The 21225-nt window shown below is 41.2% G+C and overlaps 1 protein-coding gene across 1 annotated transcript in view; it reads left to right on the top strand.

Moving 5' to 3' along the window:
* Positions 1 to 15171, top strand: part of nmbr (neuromedin B receptor) — a 76052-nt gene extending 60881 nt beyond the window's left edge. Inside the window, exons 4-5 of the mRNA XM_085382927.1 lie at positions 8582 to 8820; positions 11853 to 15171. Coding sequence (XP_085239053.1) covers positions 8582 to 8820; positions 11853 to 12012 — 399 coding nt within the window. The 3' untranslated portion in view covers positions 12013 to 15171. The remainder of the gene's footprint in view (positions 1 to 8581; positions 8821 to 11852) is intronic.
* Positions 15172 to 21225: the final 6054 nt, after the last annotated feature.

Raw genomic sequence — 21225 nt, 5'->3', positions numbered from 1 at the left:
ATACAAGAGAGGCCTGTTCGTGTCTTGTTTCCCACTAACAATCAGAGTTTTTCTTTTAATCATCACTGCGACTTTCCCTCAGACAAACAAGCTGTGAGAATCAAAAACAAGCCAAAGGCAGAAGTCAGACAATGCATGCACAGATAAGATGCTCCCAGCAAATTTCATTTCATAGTGCTGCATTTTGATCGAACAGAGATCTTTTCAGGTGCTGCCAACGAGAAGCCACAAAGCACACCGAGGAAGGTGGTTGATCTGCATGATTGAAAGTCAATTTTTTCTCAGGCTGAGACAGTCAGAGAAGAGCTGAATAACACTGTCTGAGGAAAGACACATGCTTAAATTCAAAGTGTAAAAAAAGAGTACACAAGTAATATTCACTGATTACGTCTAATGCATCAACATGGTGAAATACAAACGCAGTTTTACACTGATGTGTAAGGGTGAAAAGTCGACATGAGCAACAAAGCATCTGAGAATATGGAAACATGAATCCGAGGTATGGTCTGCCTGCGATGGATGACCACCATCAGGCAGCTCAACCTTAGAAAAGACCTAAAGCTAGACCTAAAGCTAGAACTAAAGCTAGAACTAAAGCTACATTTAAAGCTATACCTAAAGCTTTGGGGTACCGACAAAGTTGCTTTGTGAATGTTTGCATTAACATGAGTGAAACAAGGTCATGAAACCAACCAGGCTTTAGACTCACACATTGGGAGCTTCCTGTCTTGTCTTCCTGGGAAAGCACTGACTGGAATTTTGTTGAAAGTCTTCAGAGTGTTAATTTTTGGGGCTGATTTTAAGTAACAATGATTGACTAAAGGCATTATAAGAAACCGCTACAGATCAAAAATTATTCGATTTTGTTGAAATACTGCCAAATCACTATTATCTTTAAGGTGAACACCTTAAAATAATACAGACAAAAGCTCACATAGAGAAACACTTCAAATCCACTTAAAAGAGAAAAGAAGGTGCTAGAAGAAAAAAAAGGTGGAAGAAAAGCTACAAATTATTGTTTTCCTTCACCATCATTAAAACCAGTTAGTTTAGATAAGACTTTGAAATAACTGTCTAAATTATTGTGCAAAATCCTCAAGGTGTCCACACTAGTTTGGCCTCCCTGGGCCAGTAAATCAACTTTTATGGTCTGTTAAAGAAAACACTTTTCTGCTTGAACAGGTGGAGAGGTGGAGGGGTGATGGAGGCTGTCACTGGAACCGTGGTAACAAGTGTAGCTGTTAACTTTAGAAAAGCTCTTCACCTCACCTGCAGTGACTCCTTCCAGGAATACTGGCCTGATAACAACAACCCAAATATGATCCATATTTGCATTTTATTTGACTGGTAGTGTTAAGTCAAACTCAGCCAGTAGTCCACCTTGGTTGGGTCAAATGTCAGGTGTGTTGTGACATTTGAGTCTCAGCTAAGCCATGAAAACTTTCTGTGACCCACTTCCAGTCCAGCTGAGGACTTGTGTAACTTTTAAATCAGTCACTTGGCACCTGTGCAAAAGCAGTGCTGATTAGGCCCAAATGTGTCTGCTCCTTGAAGGACAATGGGAATGTCCACTGTAATTTATACTAATAAGATGTCATAATCAACCATTTTGCTCATAAGTATTTTTGTTTTTACAGTTTACACATGAGTGGAACACCAACACTGTGGAACCGTCCTCCTCCCAGGTTTATGATGTTTAGCAAGACACTAAGATCCGCCACACTCCGACCGAGTACGAAATGAAGCCTCTCCTTGCCGTCTTGGTCCCATGGTTTTTTCTAAAGTTTTTTTTTCTTTTTTAATTGTTTGATGAAGGCATCGGATTCTTGGGCTTCTACTGAGGGTTTATTCCAAGCGTCCTAACTTTGGATTCTCATACAGGCTAAGTTTTGGATTTCTTTATTATTCAACTATCAGGTCTGATTCCGTGTGCTATTGTTGAGTCCCTGATTTCTGTCTTCATGTTTCTGTATGACCCTGTGCTTTGGTTCATGGGTCTCACTGTCAGTTATGTGTATTGAGTTCTGGATTGTTGTGGCTTTTCTGGATATTGGCATTTTTGCAGCATGTGGAGTGTGAAAGCAAAATGACAGAGTGATGGCTGTGTGATGGATCCATCTCAGACGTACCTCTAATGGGAGCCGACAGCTCTCAACTCCCAGATGAGCACAAACACTCACATGCAGAGGCACAGGCACACACAATAAATAAATAATTTACAAACTGCAAAGAAATTAGAAGTAGGAAAAGTTTATTTGTACCTCTAAAAGTTCATGCAAACACACACTGACATAATCCAGCCTTCCAGATGAGTAATGGCCCGTAGCAGCAGGTGCCTAAGAGGATCTCGGGAAAGATGCCAAGCGCTGCCCGAGTGCTGGCAGCAAATCAGAGCAAACACAAATCAGCAGCCCGCCTGCAGCACTGAGATGATTCCTGCTCTGCAATCAGCAGAGTTTGCTGTCGCTTTAACTTTTTTTATTATACAAACGTTTCTCATCTTTAATGGTGGAGTCAGGTGAGGTGAGAAGCAGCTGGCTGCTGTTAATGATGTGTAGCTGGAAAGACACATCTGTTCTTTACACAGCACAACGTGTTCATTAAAGAGGTTCACTGTGTAAAAGAAACACATGCACGCCTCAGTTAATTTATTTACTTGCTGACAATCCTCTTATTGTGTGCAACTTACGCTTTGATACAACATTTAAACATCAGCAGAGAATTTCAGGGCCAAAGAAGTGTAAATAAGTGCTAACAGTGTTGTGTGGATAATGTCTGAAATAAAATACAGGACTTATGACCGTTATTATTAGTTGTAGTAGCATATTTGACAAGGATGTTGACCCTGTCCAGACATACCTAGTCTGTTACCACATGCTAACTGGCTGCTTAAATTAAAAACAAGACAAACCTGCCTCCAGATAAATAGTGAAACAGGAGTTAGGAGTGAAGTTACAGTGCAGCAGAAACTTTCAGTGAGTAGGAGAAGCAGCTGGTTGTGGCGACTGCAGGTTGCAGGTGATGCTGTCGGGAGGTCCTGCTGCGAATTCTCAGCTGCTGCTGGCTTCATGCTGCTAATCAAGCTGGCAGATGCTCGCAGAAGGGGTTTTACTACAATTAAAATCTATTTAAAAATCTATTATCTCTATCCTTTAAAAACATGAAATTTTCCCAAATAAAAATCTCTACCCCATGAAATTGATACTTGTGCGCTACAGCTTCACATGAGCCTGTTGTCTGCTGTGAAACTCAAAGTCCTGGGTGTGGGATGCTGATCATTTCTTTGACACGCGTCTGTGTGTCAACTTTGACTAAAACTAACAAATCAAATGACACAGAATTTAAAACTAACACATTCTGGTCAAAGGAGTGAAATGAAACTTCAAAAAGTTAAACAAGTCTTGAGAGGATTTAGGTGACTCCTGTGACAGCCAATCAGCAGAGGATATAATGAAGTTGACACACAGATGGCCCCCGGTCCTTGTTACTCTGCACCGGCTGATTGTTACTGACAAACTGTGTCTCGCTGCAGTGCTGTGACGTTCACGGCGAGTCACTGAAATATCAAAGAGATGCAAGCACAGAGAAGGAAAAAACCTCTGTGCACCTGAGGGGGAATAAAATCCTCCACCGAGTACTCCGTGTGGCCTTTTGTGTCAAACATCGTACTGCAGAGCTGATTTTCTACTTCTTTCTGTGTTTGCAGTGAGAAGGTTGAATGCACTCGGAGTTTAATTTGTGCTCATGAGGATTTTAAAAAGGGAATGGTGAAGGTCGGTGTGCTGCTCTCCTGTTTAAAGGAGCATCAGAAAGCCAGCAAGTCTGATGGGTGTGACCTCTGCCCTACACAGAGAAGCTCTTTGAAGAAACGCCGCTGACATATTTTGCGTGTTTGTATCGAGCTGGGCTGTGACCTGTGTAAAATGCATTTGACTGACATGATTGACCTTTTTCCATGTGTCTCTAACAATCGCTGAGCATCAGACTGACAAGGTCAGGTTCCTCTCATGATGGCGTACGCTCCATGCATCTGCTGGTATTATAATCCTAAATCCATTCTTTGGAGTCTCCGCCCATCACTCATTCTGTTTTCCATCCGTTTCATCGTTGCTTTTCATATGCAAGTCCCAATGGGAGTCAAACTGTCAGTTCCATCGAGCTTGAGTACATTTTTACACCAGAGTAAACAATCGAGGGGCAAAACTGCTGGATTTACTGTTTTTACTGCGAGGATCTCTCATGTTTGCTTCTAAGCATTTCCGTGTCCTGCCTGACAAACAAAAAGCAGCATGAATTCATCTTGTCATTGTCAATCCAGTGTTAGCATCTTACCATTTTTAGCATTAGCAGGTGGTTTAGTAGGTTCAACTATTTGTGAGGACAAAGACAAGTAAGCCCATTTAATTTATGCTGCTCAGATGCGTTTGTGGAAAGAGTTTTATTCTTCACTGCGATGACTCAGTTGGCAGTTTCTGGTCAGATGTGGCTGAATTATCATCTGGTTTTCATTGTATATCCTGCCATTAGGTCTCATTATTACTAGCTATAAACCATTTCTAGTCATCCGTATGCTGACGACAATCAACTGTGCCTCTGCTTTTAACTGACTTAATGCAGTGAATGGTTGGACGGTAAATATTTTTATGCAGTTTAACACAAATAAGACTGAGTCTTTCATTATCATTCTGGAGCTCTTTCTCATCCACTGTTCAAGCTAGCGCACATAACTCTTTAACTGTTGATGCTCATAACAAGTTTCTGACTCGCGCTTACTTTTTCTATTTAAGACATATTCCTAAACTTAGGACTGTTGTCTCAAAAAGTGAACTGGACATTCTTGTTCTTGGCTTCATCTCCTCCAGCATCGACTACTGTAATGGTCTATTTTGTTGTCTGTATAATGCATCTATTAATTGCCTCCCAACTGTACAAAATGCTTTCAACATACTCTGCTACAAACAAGTGTCTGAAGAGGATTCCAGTCAGGTCTAGGTATCATTTTAAAATCTTAGTTCTTTCTTTTATGAACTTACGAGACAAAGCCCGCACTTATATCATTGATAACCACTCCTATTCTCCACGCTGGATCCCTGGGTCTTCTCGTGATTCCATGTACCTGTCTGAAAACTAAGCTTAGCTACAAAACCTTTCCCTCAACACTGTGGCATCCTCCTCTGTTCAAACAGACATTTGGGTCAACTCTTGTGGGTTTTTTTTTACTTGCTTTGTTCTTATGTATTCATTTTTCAGATGTATGTACACCTTTTTCAAATGTAAACCCATTAATGAAGGCAACTGTTTCAACTCTGTTTGCCTTCTGGATTCATTCAATACAGTTACAAGTGTTTAATACAGAAAAATGGGACATGCTGTGGAGAGACTCACCACTTCTGACAACTCATTAGTCAAAAAATTACTATTAAGTCCTATTGCCTTTTGGTGCGACTGATGAAGACCATAGAAACTTTGGCTCACAGAATCTGCTTCTAACTAATCAGCATCAGACTGTAAGAAGAAATGGCCTACATGAATATTTGTTTGGTGTGACGTTGCCTTAAAGTGAGAACTGCATGTTGTTTTCTGATCTGCAATCACAAACAAAACTGACTGAGGTTGTGGGAAGATTGCAGTCATTATTAAAATAAACCAGCATGTCTGATTGGCGGACGCTGACCCATCCATCCACTTCAGCATCCTCCCTGAGAGCTTTTATTCTGCTTTGGTCTCCAGAAAGGTTTATTCTTCATCTTTAAATACAGATCAGTCTCCATATTTATATGCTGCTCACTTCCAACAAATAATATGTTTTGGGCAGAACCATCAGACACAGAAAAAAAAGCAAAACCATAATAATGGAAAGCTTTTCATGAACATCCCAGCTGTCACAAAATATTCGTACTCAACTTGTGTGACAAACATTTTTTATGGTGTTCAGGGAGGAGATGGTGGGTTTTCTTAAATTCTAATTAGCCAACGCTGAGTTTTGCAAAAACACTCATTAGTGAGACAATCCATGCAGTAATGACTTTATCCTCCAAAGACTAAAAATCAAGCCAAACAAATGTGTGCAGGCAGGGATACACAAGAACTCTGAACATAGGTTGTATTATTGGAGAATTACATCATATAAATAAGCGTACAAGTTATACTGTGTGTGTGTGTGTGTGTGTGTGTGTGTGCGTGCGTGCGTGCGTGTGTGTGTGTGTGTGTGCGTGTGTGTGTGTGCTTGTGTGTATGTGAACAGATAGAGGGTTGGACGATTCAATGATTCAGTGACTGAAGACATTTGTCACAGCAAACCTAAAACAAAACATTAATACAATAAAATAAAGTAAATAAAAATAAATGTCCAGATAACTTTGTGAGAACCTGGAAAGAAATTAGAGGTTAAGACAGGTTTAAACCTTCAAAAGTTTACCATACTATAATTTATTTATATAGCACTATCACACTAAAAACAACACATGGTCAACCAAAGCTGTACAGCAGAAATATAAAGAGAACACGAACTACAATAAATAACTAAATAAATAACAATAAAATAACAATGTCAGTTACCCAGTGAGTCAAAAGCCAGTGAATAAAAAATTAGTTTTCAACCTGGATTTAAAAACCACCGCTGATGTAGATTGCCTAACTTGAAGAGGAAGATCATTCCAAAGCTTCGGGACCACAATAGAGAAGTTTCAGCTGTGATTTAGGGAGTGAGAGCAACAGCTGCTCGGCTGCCTGGAGTGAACGAGGGGGGACATAGGACTGTACCACATCGGACAAATATACAGGCGCCATTTAAGGATTTAAAAAACAGTAAAAGGATTTTAAAAGCGATCCTAAATTAAATTGGAAGCAAGTGTAAGGAAATCCGAAGTAATATGCTCAAATGTTCTTTTACCAGTTAAAAACCGTGCCGCAGCATTTTGCACCAGTTGTAGGTGTGACCAAGTCCCCTGGCCAACCCCTATTAAAGGGGAGTTGCAGTGATCCAAGCGTGAGGTTATAAAAGCAAAAGGTTTAAACAAAAACTTGAATAATGCAGGTGACTTACTTGGGAAACTGCCATTCTTGTTTAACTGTCACCTGGTTCCTGATTCTGAGTTTTTCTTTGCAAAGCAATTTCCATGTAAAATGTATAAAAGTTACAAATTTCAGGAAGAATAAATAAAATGCATGCCCGGGATGGACTCCAACACGCCCTTTCTAATACGTTTGCAGCAGTGCTCAGACATATGCCCCCAAAACCATTGAATGTTCTTAAAAGGGACGACCAACAAAGCATCGAGTATGTGTGGCTGTGGCCCTGCATACAGGCGGGAGTAGATTAGATTAGATTAGATTAGATAGAACTTTATTAATCCCTCGGGTGGGTTCCTCTGGGAAATTCGATTTCCAAAAAAGCACAGCACCGACAGAAGTTACAGAGTTACAGAATATTATATATATATATATATATATATATATATATATATAAAATACACACACACACACACACACATATATATATATATATATAAATACAGAGACAATATAAATAAAATATACGAAGGGGATAAATAGAATAAATAGGAATAAAAATAAAAATAAAAATACAAGTAGGCAGGAGTCACTTTAACAAAGAAAGACCTTTAGCCAAAATGAGCTTCTGCGTTAGGGACGTCCCCGGGGGCCAGGAGTGTCGAAAAAGGTCACTGTGCCCCCTCAGCTGAATTCTACTGACACACTATTGCAGCTATAAGTAAAGGCTGTAATGGAAACAGTTAAACATTGAAAAGTTACTGGAGTAACAACATATCATAGTAGCTGAGTGTTTCTGCAGCAGTTACTGAGGAGGGCACTGCAGCTGATGGAGCTGTTGGAGCTGATGGGCCATCAAAGGCAGACTTTGGGAAGTTCCCTTCATTCCTAATGGAACCAAAAACAGATCATTAAACCACTGCTGGCTTTAAATCTTTAAAGACCTCACTTGAAAATTGCAAAACATCTGGAAATGTGTGGAGGACACTCTGCACTCAGAGTCTGTGACAAAGACACACACCCCATCTTTGTTTCATACCAACATGTCTGTAATGATCTGAAACAAGAAAGTGAGACAAATATAGAAAAGACTAAGAAGTCATGAAGGGAAAGTCCTTTATAAAGGACCATGTCTGTGTTTTTAAATGCACCTTTAAGGTTTTTGTATTCGTGGCATCTTAGTTTATAATCTGTGTTTATGGACGTTGTGGATGTGTGCAAGTGTAACATAGTGCACATAAGAGACAGCGTGAATGTCCCCTCCTGCTTTTGTTGAGCCATTTGCCCCCCTGTCAAAGTTTGTATCCCCTCCACATGCTCTCATTGTGACCCTGGCCAAACTATAAGAATCAGACAGTTCAACATGCAGAAAGATCCTTTTCTTTTCCAAGTCACCTCCACAGCTCATGTTTCCTCTAATGAATCACAGAGAGGTCTGATCATGTGAGATCCAGTGAGTTCCATTTGAAGATGTAGTTTGGAAATCTTTCAGCTCTGTTTACTGAAAACTGTTTTGTGTTCAGTCCCTCCAGCTTGTGATGTCTCATCGCTTTAAATCCTTTTCTTCCAGATGGAGACGAGGAAGCGTCTGTCTAAGATCGTGCTGGTTTTTGTGGGCCTGTTCGCCCTGTGCTGGTTCCCAAACCACGTCCTCTACATGTACCGCTCCTTCCACTACCACCAGATGGATCTGTCGCTGGCCCACCTCGTCATCACTCTTCTAGCCCGGGTCCTCAGCTTCTCCTCGTCCTGCGTCAACCCGTTTGCGCTCTACCTGCTCAGTGAGAGTTTCCGCAGACACTTCAACAGGTCAGAGTTATTGAGGTGCTTTTACCTGAGACGGTTATGTTACCTAACCAGATCCCTGCACTGCCCCAGAGAATAGAGACAGATGACACTGTTCTCAAACATCTCACAAACAATAAGGTGGGCAAGTTCCCCCTTTAATATTTCCAAAGTGTGCACACTGGTGTGCTCCTGCAGAGTGTTATTCATAACTGCACTGCAGCATTTGGATTAGTAAAATGTTCAGCAGCACTTATTTGGATACACACAAAACTCCCAGAAAAGAAAAATAATAAAGAATAATAATAAAAATAAACATATGGAAAAAGCTACATTTGAATACATTTCCCTTGAATTAATTTTTTCAGTGTCTATAAAAGACTAACATCTCACTCTGCTCTCAGCTGCAGGTTCAGCTGCTCCCACTGAAGATGTCCGTCAGTCATTCAGAAATATGTCAGTAATTTTCCCAAACAGCCTGTCAGTGCTCTACATTTATTTAAAATTCACTGGTGCCAGAATTGTGTGTTATTCAGAGTTAAAGTTACAAATATCAGCTTCAAAAATCAAAATCATCAAGCAGAGGCAGATGCTTGATGCCAGCCAGCGAATGCAGGAGCTTCAGAGCTCGTCTCGGCTGTTCTGTGATATAAAACACGCTTAATTACGTGGTCATGTTTATTTTACGTCGACTACTGAAGAAGAAATTAGATTGAACGTATGAATGCTGCTGTTTGTCTTCACTATAGGTAGAAATGTTCACGGCATGCTGATTTACTGGACGCTGCTACAGCTAACTCTATTACTGCTCACATTAACTGCTGTCACCATAAAAAGGTGGAAAACAAGCAGAGGCTGAATGCTCCAGTGAGTCTTTACTACTTTACTGATTGCATCAATAAAATGTGAATGTAGCTGATTTACAGACGGTGGAAGGATACGGATGGAAATGTCTTTGCATGCCGAGGCCGCGCTTCGTCTGCGCTGCACGCCATTGGCAGCGTGTTTGTGTTGTTTTGTGCTCCGAGTGTTTACACCGCATGAAGCTGCAGTCACAGACTAATCAAAACTTTCTAGAGGACGAACATTTATACAAGACTGAGCATTCAGATAAAAACCACACAGCGAGTATTTCATTCTTCAGTCTGAATGGATTCTTATAACTTGCTGAAAAATAATCATAGCCTCGCCATTTTCTAAAACTCCTCCTGAGTACCCAATAAACCTCCTGAAACTCATCATGTTTCTGCCTCCGCACGATGGAAACCCAAATTTAAACTCTTCACCGTAACCATGGCACAGCCTTCCCAAAAAGCGGGAAACCGTGACCCGGGGACGGGCTTTTCTCTCATTCAGCTCAGATTTGCAGCAGGTCGTGACACCTCAGAAGCAGCAGAGACGCCGCAGGAAAAGTAAAATGTGCCTTTGGGATGCAATTATAGCTATTTGCCTGTTTTGAAGAATGTAACAGGTGAACAATTTAATTTGTCCATGTGTGATGATTTACTTCAAGTACAGAAATGTTTCTTCGCCTTTTGCACCCAGAGAGCCAATTAACATGTGTGCCTGTTTCTGAGGATTATGACTTTTGGAAGAAAAATATCTCCAGCACATGCATGCTTTTTAGTTTTTAATAGTTCTTTGGAAAGAGGCATTCATCTGTGGCTGACGTGATGCAGATTTTCCATATAGGCTGTAATCAGTGATTAATTATTGGCTAAAAAAATCAGCATAGAACTAAATTCTTCATCAGCTACTGTTGAATGAGAATCTCTACAAAAGAGAAGTAGAGGAAGTAAAACTGCAGACAACCAAACTGCAGAGCTATGACTTAAAGCAGGAACAGCCGACAGCAGTCCTGTGGTCCTTGGGTTTGATGTATTTAAGGAGATTTGAATTCTTAGTTTCCTGTGTGAGTTCTGTGAAGGTTCTTCTGTTACAGAAAAGTCAGAGTGCATTCCTGTTTTGATTACTCCTCATTATTATCCTAGAGCTTCTAGTTTTTGTGTTTTGCTTTATTTCTACTCGAGTGAAGAGTTTCTGTGTTTTCTGGTTTCTGCCTGGAGTTTATTGAGTTTAATGCCTTCACTGCATTTCTTTTATGTTGGTGGTTATCTTTTGGGTTGTTTCATCTCTGTCTTTGAATTGTTTTCTTTTGCTCCCCCATCAACCCTCTGTGCATACATAGTCCAGTCTTTACTCCCATGCTGAGTTTTTTGTTGTTGTTCTTGTTCTTTTGTACGTCTGACTCTAGATGCAGATCTACATTTGTGCTAAAGTCTGAAAGAAGAACTTAAACACAGTGAATGTTCTCACATGCTGCAGACAGATTAAATTACACTGTTGTATTTTTGACCACCAGTAGTGGTATCGAGCAGGCAGGATCGTGTGCGCACGGTTCCAGATATTTAGGCTGATGGCAGTGACACAACGACGACCAGCAATGAGTCAGGGAAAGGCAGAAGAGAGCTAGCAATCCTCTCCTCCACAGCAGGTTTAAATGTTAAAAATTTGTTGAAACATGGAAAAAGATAGATGTGCAACCATTGCTGTGAGTTCTTTTGCCAAGACAGTTACTGAGTAAAACTCTGTAGTCCCAGGGCTACAATCATCTTCTCTATCACAGAGCTAATAAGACCTTTCAGAGATAATAAAGCAAAAGCACAAAACTCTTTGTAGTGGAACAAAGAAGTGATAAGTTTGAAATGTCAGCTTATGAAAACAGAATTCAGTGACATGAGTCTAATAAATGGAAACCAGACCTGATTTCTTTTTGCCCTTTCAGCTACGAAACTACGATCCTGTAAAACTTTAACACGCTAATCTCACATGCTTTCAGCTTCAGCAGACACACTGCATGTTCCCCACAAACCTCTCCTCATCTGTGAAATGGTAAAAGGGCTGGTGTTTATATCGGGATACAGAGGCTTACTGACCACTCAGAGGTTTACGCCTCAACCCACATTCATGCAAACTCCTAACAATAAAAATATCTGGTAAACAGGAATCCCGCCACTAACATCTGCACTGAGTTTTGCTTTCTTCTTCCTCCTTAGTCAGCTGCGATGTGGTCGAGGTCCTCGCCCTGAGCGCCAAGCCAGCTATCTGCATAGCACCTCCCACATCCGCCTCACCTCCATCAAGAAGAACACGCCCACTGCTGCCCTCGCTCCGGCAGCCAATGGAAACCCCAACAGACAGGAAGTGGCTCTGTGAAGCAGGACGCTAAGAGTCTGACATTTTCAGCTTCACCTCCTCCCGAGTGTGAAATGTTGGACTATCGTAGGAGAGGTTTTCTGTTGCGGAGCAGCGATGGATGGTGGAGGGAAGGACAGCGGACACGAGTCTTGTACAAGTTGAATGGCTGCAACGGTCGCTCCTTTCCCATCAGAGTTATCGTCTACATCCTTACCTTGGCAACCAAACACAAAGTGCCTCTTAGAAATACAAGACGGACAGTATAAAAACTAAGAACACTTTTTTCCAGGATGATTCTCCAGATTTATTAACAGTAACTGCATAAAAAATAAAGATGGATGGAATCAAATTTGTGAGAAAAGCCTCACAGACTTTAAAGCCGACAGCATGGCTGCAACGTTAGCATATCTGCAGCTATTGCTCGTTTTCTCTGTGCTTTGCTGCCGGGAGGCTCACCGTCAATGGACTCATCTAAAAAGCCATTTTTGTGTGTTGATTTCACTGAGTGGGCTCGTTTGTCTGCTGCACTCAGATAAAGGTTTCAGAACTCTCAGAGGAAAAATGTTCACATGTTATCCAAGGTCTTGGAGAATGCTCGGAGGCTACTCAGTGATGGGGTGTGGCCTGTCTTTATCCGAACTCTTCCTAAAACCACTTTGGAGATGAACGCACTTGAACCTGAATCTGTTTGGTAGCTCTTTGTTTTGTGGCTCTGTTGCTTGCTGTATCCACCAGGTTTTAACAGCTAACAGTCTTAAAACATTTTTTGTGAAAAGTGCTTCTCTGGTGCCAGCTTTAGTTTTTCTGGATGTCACATTACTGGAAGCAGCCTTAAACTCTTTAACTTGCTGTGTGTGTTGAACTCATAAGGACCTCTGATGAGAACAGGGTCTGGCAGGGCTGCTCTCGTTAGCCCTCTGGTCCTTGAACAATAACACAGGCGGTTTGAGTTGGAGGCCAGCGGGCATTTGTCCTCACCAAGGTCCTGCTTGTGTTTTCATGGAGCAAATCTCAAAGTGCTGCTGGGTGTTAGGAAAGTACCCAGTGTGGCCTATTTCTGCAGGCGGTAGCATCGCCAACCTGAGAAGCTCGAGCACAGAGTGTGATCCATAATCCTCTGCTGGAAAGCTGCGGGTCACTTTCTCTTGCTTCAAATTGAGTCGCTGGCCAAACTGAGGAAACATCTTGGGTCTGATTGAAAATGACTGACAGGCACATAGCTTAAGCTGCAGCTCTTGATTTACTCATGAGAAGGAAATGATCTTGCGATGTGAGATCGCTGATTTACTTTAATGTATATTTGTACAGGAGAAATTCCCCTCACAGCCAACAAACAGCAGCTCTTGCTTTTCATTTTAAAATGAATGCTGCTGTTGCCATAGTTTTGGTGTTAAAAGGGGAACCTGAACCCGTCTGCTCACATCAGCAGAGTCTCTGTTTTACTCAGATTCCCTGATGTTTCTGTTTTTGAACTGCAGACTTTAATGTTGCTGTTGTTTGGCTGCCAATAAACTGCAGAGTCTTTTGAAAGGCAGCAAACTGTTCCTCCTGCTTCTCATTATCCTTCGAGCTTTAAGAGACTTTTGCTCTCCTGATAGGTTTGAAATGTCTTTTTCTGTGAGTGGTTTTACTTGCCGAGTGTAGTGGCACGATTCCAGGCTTTCATTTATATCGGCCTCCACAGCTCTGAGAGAAGCAGAAGAAAAAACGGATTTTTACTGAACTACCGACCTGACACACTTCAGCCCAATACTGGACTTTATTATTGGCTCAAATGTGATGCATACTTTGCAGTGCAATCTTAGATTGCAGATTTAAAGTGGATTATGATCACAGGTGACCTCCAGAGGTATTACAAATTTCACTGACATCAATATTTGGAGCTTTGGCTCACGAGAGTATTTGACAATGGAACCGGAGATGTAAGTGAAAAAAGGGAAAAGCAGATTGATTCCAATTTAAGAAGCTGTTAAAGCCACGTAGAAACAAGAGGGCTTTAAACGTGGATTCAGGGTGTTCTGGAACATTAATAAGAGCTAAATTATAGGAAGTGCTTTGCTTCCAAACATATATTATTGGTGAATTAATTGTTAGCCTGCTTGTAGATAAATGCAAAGCATTGCCCTGCTGTGCACTTCATGAAGACTCCTCGGGTTATGAAGTAAGAGCGACTAGTTTGAACTCCCTTTTCCTTCCATAATTACTAACTAATTGCATCACAAATTTTTATGGACCTGTGAAATACAGAATTACACAGGCTTATGCTCTTGAGGACAGAGCTGTGACACTCATGCTCATTTTTGATCTCCTCAATGAATCCTGTTACCGACTGTTAACAATCAGGAGCAGCTCCTCACCCATCCATGGAACAAGATTACCATCATCACCCGACAATATCTTGCTCACCTGTAACTGAAGTCACCGCAGAATCAGATTTTGATAATAAGCCTTTCCTGGTGAATGCAAAACCTAACAGAGCTTTGTGCTTCTGCCTTAGCGTCAACAGCTGATGGAGTATCTGTGCCATATTTTCAAAGAGATGCTGTGACGTCCTGTTTACCGTGTTTTGGTGTCAGTTTTCTTCTCTTTTAAACTGAGTGTGTTTTCTTTGATGTTGTGCATGCTTCACCTTCCTGTGTTGGAAAGTCCTGTTCGAATGTCAGTCACAGAATAAATGCTTCTGCACAGGCACACACTCACACACCAATCTGCAGCATCATTGCCATATTTTAGTAGAAATAAATGTTTTTTAAAGGCTTATTTAAAGTGGAGAGAGGACAGGTTACAGGGCAGCCTGGCTGCTGGTCGTCACCTCAGGCTTGTAGCTTTTAAATTAGACAATCAAATGTAAGAAGCTGAAATTACAGCGTGCAGGCAGCTGTCAACGGGCTATAAGGTTCACATCTGTTGAACCTTATAGTTTGACCATGGCTCAGTTTCACAGAATAACCTTCATCAGAACTTTTATGGATTCAATCAGGCCAGTGATAAACCAGGCATGGCTCGAAACCCTTAACTAGTGAAAATATAGTAGTCTGTGTATGTGTGTGTGTTTTACGTCACCATTAAAGGGCAACAGTGCAGATGGATACACACTTCAGTTGCATCTGCTTGAGTCTTTTGTCGGTTTAGTGGAATGAGCAGCATCTCTGAGCCGCTATCATGTTCATCCTGTCACTCTGTACGCTGTCATTGCCGCCAGGGGTAAAAATGACCGTTTTGTCTTTTAAGGAGGCTGGTGTGATGACAGTCATGCCAAAACATCTGGGCATGGAAGAAAGAGGAACATTTTAGTTTTTAGTGTAGCTCAAAACGTTTTAAAGAATTTCAATCTACAAAGAATTAGAAGAACGCTCGCAGAAGGCTACATACAGCAAGGCTTCTGTCTGTTTCTTAAAGTTTAAAAAAAGTGACTCATATCCATGTTAAAAATTAAGTTCCACTTTTTCTCTGAGCTTTGGAAAGCTTGTTTTTTCCCCCTGAAATCTAGCTGCAGATTGTCAGATCTGAGAACTAAAGGTTGATGATTGGTGTTCTTGCCTGAAAAGGGACTCAGATAGTCAAACCGCTTGTTGCAGCTCTAATTCCACGTCTCGGCTCATTAAACCAAATATTAATTGTCCAATCAGTTTATGTTCCAGTGCCAAGATCTCTCCACAATATGTGTTTTTTCTCAGATATAAAGAACCACTGAAAGGAATCGAGCAGTTAATCTGGGTTCATGTATCACGCCTGCTTTGTTGAATTGCTGACTGTGAGGAAAGCTGTCAGCCTGTTCTGTGCCTGCAAACTGCAGAGCACCTCAAACTTGACCTGAAAGGAGCATTTGAAGGAGTGTTTCCCAGCTAGCTGCCCACCCTGGGTTTCTGTTCAGAAACGTAATCTGTTGGACGAGCTTGTATATTTCTAACTTTATAAAAGGATCAGCTATACTCTGTCAGAGTTTCCACAAACTGAAACCAGAATTTGAGACTGATTGAATGTTATTAAAATGGACCAGGCCTTAACAACTATTTAATCGGATTATTTAAGCATTATTTAAGCACTGTGTGATAACAGCAGCTCCCCCACCACATCCAATCATAGCAATCTATCAAACTGTGTCCATGACAAAAGTAATGAGAAAGAGCTGTTCCGGTCCTGAAATCTGAAATCCTTCCTTCTCTGTTTCACCTTTTTGACTTTGCTCTGTTTGTCTCTGCAAGACTTCACTTTCTCTAATCATTCTTCTGTTTATAGGACGTCTGTCTGTCTCTTTAAAACTATCCAGTTTCTGACAGGAGACTACAGAAAAGGAAAGCAGTGGCTGTTTCTAGGTTCTCAGGTCATGATTTCTAGTGTCATCTTGAGACTTTTTGTTTATCTCTACCAAATACCCAAAGCTCTTTGAAAAAAACAAAGAAAAAAGTATGCTATCTGCTCAGACAGTAACTATGAATACCCGCACCAACCGACACCACCTGTGTGTGTGGATGCGTCTAAACATCAACTGTGTGGGGTTGCAGGGAAAGTAGGACCCAAATGCAGGACTCTCTGTAATGAACACAGTGCATTTATTTACAGTGAGGTAAATATTAACGCAATGATAGATCCCCGTGTGTCCCCGACTTCTATGCCGTGTCTTCTCCCAGTGTCCGTGCTCCGTGTTTCCCTCTCGTTGGGAAATCACAGACGCAGCCATTAGTACATTCACAACGGCAGCAAACTCACACTTACTGACTGTCTTGCTTAGAAACTAACGGGAATTCTTGCAACGATCCGGCATCGACGCAAGGTCAGCCACTCCCACAGACGAGGCTGATCCGCTGCATGTCCCGGTGGGACACACTCTCTAGACCTGTTTCCCAGGAAAACCAGGACATCGCCACACACACACACGTACACACACACACATGCACCCCCCCCCCCCCCCAGTAAAAGGGATAACGAGGGACAACAGTGCAATACATAACCAAGGCAGGTCACCGTGTGAGGACTGCCGGCCCAAGACAACCCTCCTGTATATTTGTCACATTTACATGCTTCAAATCATCAAATAAATTCATATAGATAACCTGAGTAAATATAAAGTCATCCAAGCCTACCTGCCCTGTATAAAAAAGTAACTGGTAACGGGTATTTCACATCACTGTGGAGGAATTTTGGACCACTCTCTTTGTGGTGTAAGTCCAGACTTTGACTTGGCCACCCCAAAATCTTTGTTTATTGATCATTATCCTGCTGCATAACCTGACTGCTTGAGGAAATTCTCCTTCAGTATTTTCTGGTATGGAGCAGAATTCATGGTTCCATCAGTCACATCAAGTCATCCTGAAGCATCAGAGAAGCCATCACACTACCACCACAGTGTCTGACTCCTGCTGTGATGTTCTCTGTATGAAACGCTGTTAGTTTGATGTAGATGTAACGGGACTCAAACCTTTCAGAAATTTCAGCTTTTGTCTCGTCAGTCTACAGAATAAAAATCCCAGAAGTCTCGGGGATCATCCAGATGTTTGGTGGCAAATGTCTTTGTGATCTTTTTGGTCAGCAGTGGTTTTTCTCCCACGGAGGCCATTTTTGCCCCGTCTCTTTCTTACTGTTGAATCTGACCTTAATTGAGTCTGCAGGTCTTTAGATGTTGTTCTGGGTCTTCTGTGACCTCCTGGATGAGTTGTCCATGCGTTCTTGGAGTAATTTTGGTAGGCTGGTCTAAGGAGCCTGGAAAGATACCTCTTTAAGTCTTGGACCTCTTTAAGTTTCTTGAGGACGTTTCATCTCTCATCCGAGAAGCTGCTTCAGTTCTGAAGAAGGGGCCAGATGTAATTTTGGCACTCTGGTCACTCCTAGGAAGGTTCAGCACTGTTCTCTGAATTCACCATTTGTGGATAAAGTCTTTGTACACCTTTCCAGACTGATAGATGCTATTGACTTTGTTTATCAGATGTCTCTTTAGATCGTAACATGATGTGGTGCTTTCTGAGATCTTCTAGCCGGCTTCACTTTGTCAGACAGGTTCTGTTTTAGTTGATTTCTTGATTCAGTGGGTCTGACAGTGTCAGGGTTGCTGGGTCGTTGACCCAGTATTTTCAGTTCACGTTCACTGTTTATCTACTGCCTGTTCCACTTCCTGTTTTATTGTGTTAGCCTTGGTCTGTGTGCATTATGTTCAGTCCTCTTCCCATATATCATTAGTTCATTAGGTTCAGCTGTTCACTCACCTGTCTCCAATCGTTGTCATTGTTAATCATGTATTTAAGCCCTCTCTTCCCTTCAGCCCTTGTCGTGTCATTGATGTTATGTTGTCGTTCCTGTTAGCGCTCAGTTATTCAGCCAGCCACTCAGTCTTTCAGTCAGCTAGTCAGTTCTGCTGTTCCTGCTTTGTTCATTCACCCGGTCCAATAAATCCTCATCATTTCTTCACTGTGAGTTCTGCGTTTGGGTCATCTCTTCCACGCCTCCACACACAACCCCTGACAGACAGAAATCAGGCCTGGGTGTGGTTGGTGAAACTGAACTGCAGGATATATCATCATCTGAAAGGTGATACATATGCAAAAACTAAGAAATCAGAAAGGGGGTACATACTTTTTCCCAGCACTGTAGGCTGATCATGTGGTTTAGACTTAAATATGGCAGAAATCGAGCATGAATGTGAGACGGCAGTTTGCCCAGGTGTACTCTGTCATTATATTATTATTTTGTATGTTAAATAGTAACTGTCTTTAAAAGATGAAAATAGCAGCAGAAATGGTTTGTTGAAGCATCAACATGAGGATTTTTTAAGCCACTTTGAATCGGTGATTTGAAATGGGCCTGAATCACTGTTGGACCAGTATGAAGTGGAGGAAGTCCAGTTTTCAGCTTCGTTTTTCTCCTCAGTTTGCTAAAAAAAATACGATAAACATCTGCAAAGGATCATTCTGGTCAATGCAACAGAAACACGATGATGCTGTGGGCAACTTGGGTTAACTTGGGTGTATTGGTGTTTATTTCAGCTAATGAGTAATGATCTGTAGCAGGAAAACGCCAAGGATGAATGATATGATTAAAGCGTCACTGAGAATTCTATTTTTTTCAACATGTACTTCATGGATAAAAACACTGGGCCACCTAGACGTTACCATGGAAACCCACTATGAAGCACCCAGCTCACAGTTTCTGTGCTGATGTTAATGCTGAAGTGATACCACTTCCAGCTGATCATGGAATATCTTACAGGGACAGAAATCCAGTTAAGCTGACTTGTTGTACTAGTGGCATCCTGTTACAGCACCACACTTGACAATTTGTCTACATTAAAACTAAGAAACAAAATGACTTGTGCGCATCATAGTACTCAAGTTTTTTAGTCTTTAAAGAAAAGGAGAACTTGGATGTCGCTCAGTCTGCAGGGAGCAGGAGCTGTGCAGCCTGGGTGGAATTAACATGGATGAAGGGGTGAGTCGCCCTCCATCCCATCATGCTTCACTATACTAACTTAAAGCAGTAAAAACTGCTTTGCTTATTTCTTTCATTTTTGGTCACACTTGAGATCACATTGTGGATGAGGCTGCTCAGGCCATCAAATATATGGCCTGAATGTAATTGAAAACTCATGCGGTGCTGAATGCATATTCACATTATCTCTCATAGGAGAGAGCTGGAAACAAGGTGCTGCATGCTCGTATATTACCTCCGTGCAGCTGATAATGAGATGATTTTAAAACAGTTCTGACAGAGAATATCTGGGTGAGAACATTTAGGTCCAAGAAATCTCCCTCTTCATCATTTCATTTATTTAACAAGCACTGTGTTCATCGATCCAGAGGAAAGTAGCAGTGCATGAGCCACAGTTTGCCCTATAGGCAAATTTTAATCTTCTGTCCTCAGCCACATCTCCAAATGGTTATCTAAAACACAATAAAAAGGTCATAAACACTGCACAGAGTACAGATAATGCAGACTGACTCATACCGTAGCTAACTAAAGCTGTAATACAACCTTAGATACAAAATAACGCAGCAGAGATCATTAAATAACACACAAAACAAACAAGAAGGCAAAAGATGATGTTGGCGGCTGTCTGTGTGCCTTTAATTCAGTTTAATTCAATACATTCAATCCAGCGCCAAATCACAACAACACTCACCTCAAGGCCCTTTAAATTGTAAGGTAGACCCCACAATAATACATTTTTTATTATAAGTTGCATGACTTAAAACGTTTTTAAACTACGATGTGTGTGATATCTTCATCTTATAAATTTATAGAAAGTGATTTTATTATTTTTTATTTATTTATGATCATTATTCTATCTATTTATTTACACGTGGAATTAGAATCCTTGAAGAGCAAACATGACGAAGTAAAGAATGACTTTAGCCTGATGATGACATGCTGTTATTTTATGGGTTATATATTTCTGAGTAATATGCATATAGATATACATCATTGAAGCTTCTTTGTGAGCTGAAAAAAATGTCTAGCCGAAAGGTGGTTGAGTGTGGCCAGTTGGGTTCCCAGCTGCAGAGTAAAGACATTGATGAGTGGGGAAAGAAGATGATTATATGTAATCAAGTTGAGCAATTAGACAGAGAGAAACACGCCCATTATTAGACCAGTTTCATAAAGCTGCAGATACCGTTCAAATTTCAGAGATGGGGGTGGTTTTCTTTGTTTCCAAAGCCTTATCTTCACCCCTCTGTGCCAAACAGCTCCATTATTGTCTTTTAAAAACACACCAGTGAGTCTCTGTTGCTCCCACTGACACGTTCTTAATTACTAGCAGTACCTTGAATATTAGCTTTCACTGCAGTGTTTTCACAGTGACCGGTCCTGCTGCTACAAATGCTCACAGGAGCAGCAAAATAATGAAGTCACCGCCTCTCAAAAGGCCAACAAAATGAATGTTTCCTCCCGAGTGTTTGTTAGAGATTACAGTGACTTGCTGTTCTAGACAAATTCTGACCACGCTGTAAAAAATTTAATTTACATTTCACAATCAAAGAAAGTACGATCGTGGACCTTTCTCTTTTCACTGAACTGTTGTATAAATCAAAATAAAATATAGTAGAAGGTGCTAGGTTTGAATGCACCAGCTGGTTGGGTTCTTGCTGTGTGGAGGTTTCATGTTCACCCCTCTGTGGGTCTCTGTGGGTTCTTCCCACAGTCCAAAGACATGCATGTTAGTGTCAAGAAAAATGTTCCTCTTTTTTAACCAAATCATCGTCATCTCCTTCTACCCTGTGTTTACTGTGGTCAGTAGTAGAT

The sequence above is a fragment of the Rhamphochromis longiceps genome, linkage group LG15 (genome assembly GCF_057381845.1).
Source record: "Rhamphochromis longiceps isolate RC_006_pf linkage group LG15, R_longiceps_female_GT1.1, whole genome shotgun sequence".
NCBI classification, from domain to species: Eukaryota; Metazoa; Chordata; class Actinopteri; order Cichliformes; family Cichlidae; genus Rhamphochromis; species Rhamphochromis longiceps.
Note: the sequence above shows the minus strand (reverse complement) of the source record. Positions and strands in the feature narration are given on the sequence as shown.